Source organism: Camelina sativa, chromosome 19 (genome assembly GCF_000633955.1).
Source record: "Camelina sativa cultivar DH55 chromosome 19, Cs, whole genome shotgun sequence".
NCBI lineage: Eukaryota > Viridiplantae > Streptophyta > Magnoliopsida > Brassicales > Brassicaceae > Camelina > Camelina sativa.
The window spans coordinates 6,401,054-6,406,169 of record NC_025703.1 but is presented as its reverse complement, the minus strand read 5'-3'; the positions used below and the strand labels follow the sequence as shown (position 1 = coordinate 6,406,169).

Sequence of the window (5,116 nt, the reverse complement as noted above, 5' to 3'; positions counted from 1 at the left end):
TATGGGAGAGTGTTTAAGTCGCATATATTTGGAACGGCGACGATCGTGTCGACGGATGCTGAAGTGAACAGAGCCGTTTTACAAAGCGACTCGACGGCTTTCGTGCCGTTCTACCCAAAAACGGTGAGGGAGCTAATGGGAAAATCGTCGATACTTCTTATCAACGGGAGTTCACAAAGAAGGTTCCATGGACTAGTCGGTTCTTTCTTAAAGTCACCGCTTCTCAAAGCTCAAATCGTTAGAGACATGCACAAGTATTTGTCGGAATCCATGGATCTGTGGTCCGAGGACCAACCTGTTCTTATCCAAGACGTCTCCAAGACTGTCAGTATACTTCTCCCTTGATTTAATTTTTTCTTACATAAATTTTAAATATTCCAATAATGANAACCATCCCGAGAGTTTCATGGACAAGCGTCGACTCCTGTAAGAACTCTTGTCCCTCATCTCTATGTATAGTACGTACTTCAAAATTAAATTTAATACGTAAGACAAAGTAATCTCGATATATATTCATATGCATATTAAGTATTTGTTGGAAAAATTAAACAAAAAAAAAACATTTAAATAATAGGGATTCAAATCGGAATCCGTACTTTTATATGGAAAAGTAGGATATTTTTGCAATTTAAAACGTTATTTGTTCTTTAATCTAAAAATATACACGTGTTTACGTGTATGTAAAGTTATGGGAGAGTGTTTAAGTCGCATATATTTGGAACGGCGACGATCGTGTCGACGGATGCTGAAGTGAACAGAGCCGTTTTACAAAGCGACTCGACGGCTTTCGTGCCGTTCTACCCAAAAACGGTGAGGGAGCTAATGGGAAAATCGTCGATACTTCTTATCAACGGGAGTTCACAAAGAAGGTTCCATGGACTAGTCGGTTCTTTCTTAAAGTCACCGCTTCTCAAAGCTCAAATCGTTAGAGACATGCACAAGTATTTGTCGGAATCCATGGATCTGTGGTCCGAGGACCAACCTGTTCTTATCCAAGACGTCTCCAAGACTGTCAGTATACTTCTCCCTTGATTTAATTTTTTCTTACATAAATTTTAAATATTCCAATAATGATATATATGATTAATGAATTGATTAAGAAATTAAAAGGGACAATCATAATGATGTTACCATGGAAATATTAATTTATTTCAAAGAACATGGTTACAATTATTACATTTGATTTAATGATTACAAGTTTCTCTTTCTAATTTGTTTAACAACTACTAGTAATTATTACCCTTTTATATAGTTGTGGTTTTACATGTAATAACTTGATTTATTTTAATTGGTAGGTTGCATTCAAAGTACTGGCCAAGGCACTGATAAGTGTAGAGAAAGGAGACGAGTTAGAAGAGTTAAAGAAAGAGTTTGAACAATTCATATCAGGACTCATGTCATTGCCAATTAACTTCCCTGGAACTCAACTTCATAGATCTCTCCAAGCTAAGAAGAAGATGGTGAGGCAAGTTGAAAGGATCATAGAAGGCAAAACTCGGAGAGCAAAGAACAAGGAGGAAGATGTTGTTATTGCAAAGGATGTCGTGGATGTGTTACTTAAGGACTCAAGTGAATATTTAACTCACAATTTGATTGCTAACAATATGATTGACATGATGATTCCTGGCCACGATTCTGTCCCTGTCCTCATCACACTCGCCGTCAAATTCCTCTCTGATTCTCCTGCTGCCCTCAATTTTCTAACGGTAGTCAACTTTTTAACACATACTATATATAGATGGCTATACATTTTGATAATATGTATAATATCGTATAGACATAGAACAAGAAGAAGTTAATGTTATAGAACAAGAAGTGTGGTAAGCTTTTCTCTCTTCCACAGCAGAAAAACAAATCAGTCAATCAAATAAACTAGTGATAGATTGGAAGCTGATACATATTAATTTACTCGTTTCTATATGATTGCCACTAAAAATCTATATAACCTCTTCTTTACGTTAAACTTCTTTTTTTCTTTTCATCAGGAAGAAAACATGAAGCTGAAAAGTTTGAAGGAATTGACAGGAGAGCCACTATATTGGAATGACTATTTGTCGTTACCTTTTACACAAAAGGTATATAGTATTATTCTTCTTTTCCCCTGGCATTAGTTAATTATATATATGAATTAGCTTTTTAACTACCAATTATCATCAGGTCATTACAGAGACATTGAGGATGGGAAATGTAATAATAGGGGTGATGCGAAAGGCGATGAAAGATATTGAAATAAAAGGATATATGATACCAAAAGGATGGTGCTTCTTGGCCTATCTCAGATCAGTCCATCTTGATAAGCTTTACTATGACTCTCCCTACAAATTTAATCCATGGAGATGGCAAGTACGTAAAAAATCACCCAAATATATTTAAAATAGAATTTTATACCTCCGAACTATATATTTAACTGGATAGACATTTATCTATACAATAGGATAGGGACATGAACACGAGTAGTTTCAGTCCTTTTGGAGGTGGTCAGAGATTGTGCCCTGGTCTTGATTTGGCCCGTCTTGAAGCTTCAATCTTTCTTCACCACCTTGTCACTCGCTTCAGGTAACCAATCAAGTACTATATGGATAGAAATATTATTTATATTTGTTGTGAATTTTAAATTTTTTGAAAGAAAAAAAAGGTGNATGAAGCTGAAAAGTTTGAAGGAATTGACAGGAGAGCCACTATATTGGAATGACTATTTGTCGTTACCTTTTACACAAAAGGTATATATTATTCTTCTTTTCCCCTGGCATTAGTTAATTATATGAATTGGCTTTTTAACTACCAATTATCATCAGGTCATTACAGAGACATTGAGGATGGGAAATGTAATAATAGGGGTGATGCGAAAGGCGATGAAAGATATTGAAATAAAAGGATATATGATACCAAAAGGATGGTGCTTCTTGGCCTATCTCAGATCAGTCCATCTTGATAAGCTTTACTATGACTCTCCCTACAAATTTAATCCATGGAGATGGCAAGTACGTAAAAAATCACCCAAATATATTTAAAATAGAATTTTATACCTCCGAACTATATATTTAACTGGATAGACATTTATCTATACAATAGGATAGGGACATGAACACGAGTAGTTTCAGTCCTTTTGGAGGTGGTCAGAGATTGTGCCCTGGTCTTGATTTGGCCCGTCTTGAAGCTTCAATCTTTCTTCACCACCTTGTCACTCGCTTCAGGTAACCAATCAAGTACTATATGGATAGAAATATTATTTATATTTGTTGTGAATTTTAAATTTTTTGAAAGAAAAAAAAGGTGTGGTAAGTGCTCTAGGCTTTTTAGACAAAATGGTACGTTATGGCCAAATAAGTCTCATCTCCTTTTGACAAGTTGGACTAAACTCTTTACATGACAAAATAGTATATAAGTTCTCCTTCGGGTATTATTCCCATATTGATATGCCGATATGTAGTGACTTATTTGAAAATTTGTTGGTGATTATGATATGCAGATGGATAGCAGAAGAAGATTCAGTTAAAAATTTTCCTACGGTGCATATGAAGAAGAAACTACCAATTTGGATCAAAAGAAGATAATTTATCTTCTCTGAAATGAAATATTAAGAATCAATTTTGCAATACCAAAATCTAAAAGGTTAACGAATGAAGTGAAAAAAGATAGTGAGACAGAAAAGACAAGAAAACATTATAGAAAAAGTTGCATCTAGATCACGAAACGAAATAGGACCTATATTAAAATAATCAAGTAAGCAAATCATTATAGAAAAAGTTGTAAATCTGGTTCTCGATTTGTGCTATTCTTTCTTCTCTAGTGTGTAAACATAACAACAACCCACTGAATTGATTTAAAACGTGACAAGACAATTGAATGGTGTATCGCTTCCACTGAACATCATATCCTAGCAACCAGATCGATCATCACAGTTTCATTAACAACCAATTTCATTATTCCATTGTCTTATAACTGTGAGTACAACAAGTTAACATTCACTTCATAATCACCGTAACCTTTAAAAATTATTTAGATATTAATAATTCAAGACAGGTCGACCCAGAGGTAAAACCCAACAAGCAAGAGCTTTAGGCATCAAAATAAATAAGTATTTTTTAAGACATCAAAATATGTAAAATCACTCATAGTACATTGGTTAAATCTCATCTGGTAGCTTCCTAGGTTCTTGATTCGAATCCTAGAGTGATAATTTAGTGTATTTTTATATTTTTGGGCATCAAAAAATTATTTTGCTTTAGTGAGCTAATAGTAATAGGTCGGGCCGATGTCACTGATACCACGAACTTCGAAGGTATGCTGTCAAAATTTAGTAAAAGGGCTTCATTTTTTAAACACCCGTAGTTAAGCATGTTACATGTCCAAGAAGTATGGTTAAGATATTCTCTTCCCATATTCAAAAATTTCGATGTTGCATATAAGATTTCCCTCTTTTTTAAATAGTCCGCTTCATAGCTGCAGAAGTTGATGATCATACAACATATGTGACTGTGAAACATCTCCGCCATCTACTTGGATTAGTGTATCTGATTAGTCGTGAGGTAACCTTTGTTGGTGATCCAGGCAAAGTTGTAATAAAGAAACACCATAGTTGTTTCATGTCATCACGCTTACATTTTGATGTGGTTTGATTTTATAGTACCTCTGGTCCAGTGTTTTGAGACACTCTTTTGTTTCTTGTTACGAATTATAAGAGCCGCCATGATTCTTGCTCGCTAATCCTAAAGTAGCCTCGCTTCGAACATGTTTGAGATATGTTTTGAACGGTCTCAAGTCAGAGAGAGCATACGATCTGTTTTGAGCTCATCTTGGTTAAGTAATTTGGTGACAAATGTAAAGGAAGCAAACGTTTGGGCATGAATCAGTATCAAGACAAAAGTAAGGGATTATAACCGTAAATAATTACTCTTTGTTCCTGCCGACATGACACGTGCCGAAAGAGTAGTTGCATGCCAGAGGACTCCGCTTGAATGCGGTCACGTGTAGCCTGTTTGACAATTCAATAATGCCATGTAGCTCCGTTACTCGGTGTTTGTTTCTTTATCGTTAATCCTTCAAACTAACTTAAATCCAACGTGTAATCATCTACTAGTACTACTAGTATATAAGTTGCCATTACCAAAAAAAA

General features: G+C 35.0%; 1 protein-coding gene across 1 annotated transcript in view; it reads left to right on the top strand.

Annotated features, from left to right (window-relative positions):
- The window catches only part of LOC104765165 (3-epi-6-deoxocathasterone 23-monooxygenase), a 5,356-nt gene extending 1,567 nt beyond the window's left edge, over window positions 1-3,789 (top strand). The window contains exons 2-7 of the mRNA XM_010488841.2: window positions 687-1,011; window positions 1,296-1,706; window positions 1,986-2,075; window positions 2,158-2,343; window positions 2,435-2,556; window positions 3,470-3,789. Of these exons, the coding sequence (XP_010487143.1) occupies window positions 687-1,011; window positions 1,296-1,706; window positions 1,986-2,075; window positions 2,158-2,343; window positions 2,435-2,556; window positions 3,470-3,554 (1,219 nt within the window). The 3' untranslated portion in view covers window positions 3,555-3,789. The remainder of the gene's footprint in view (window positions 1-686; window positions 1,012-1,295; window positions 1,707-1,985; window positions 2,076-2,157; window positions 2,344-2,434; window positions 2,557-3,469) is intronic.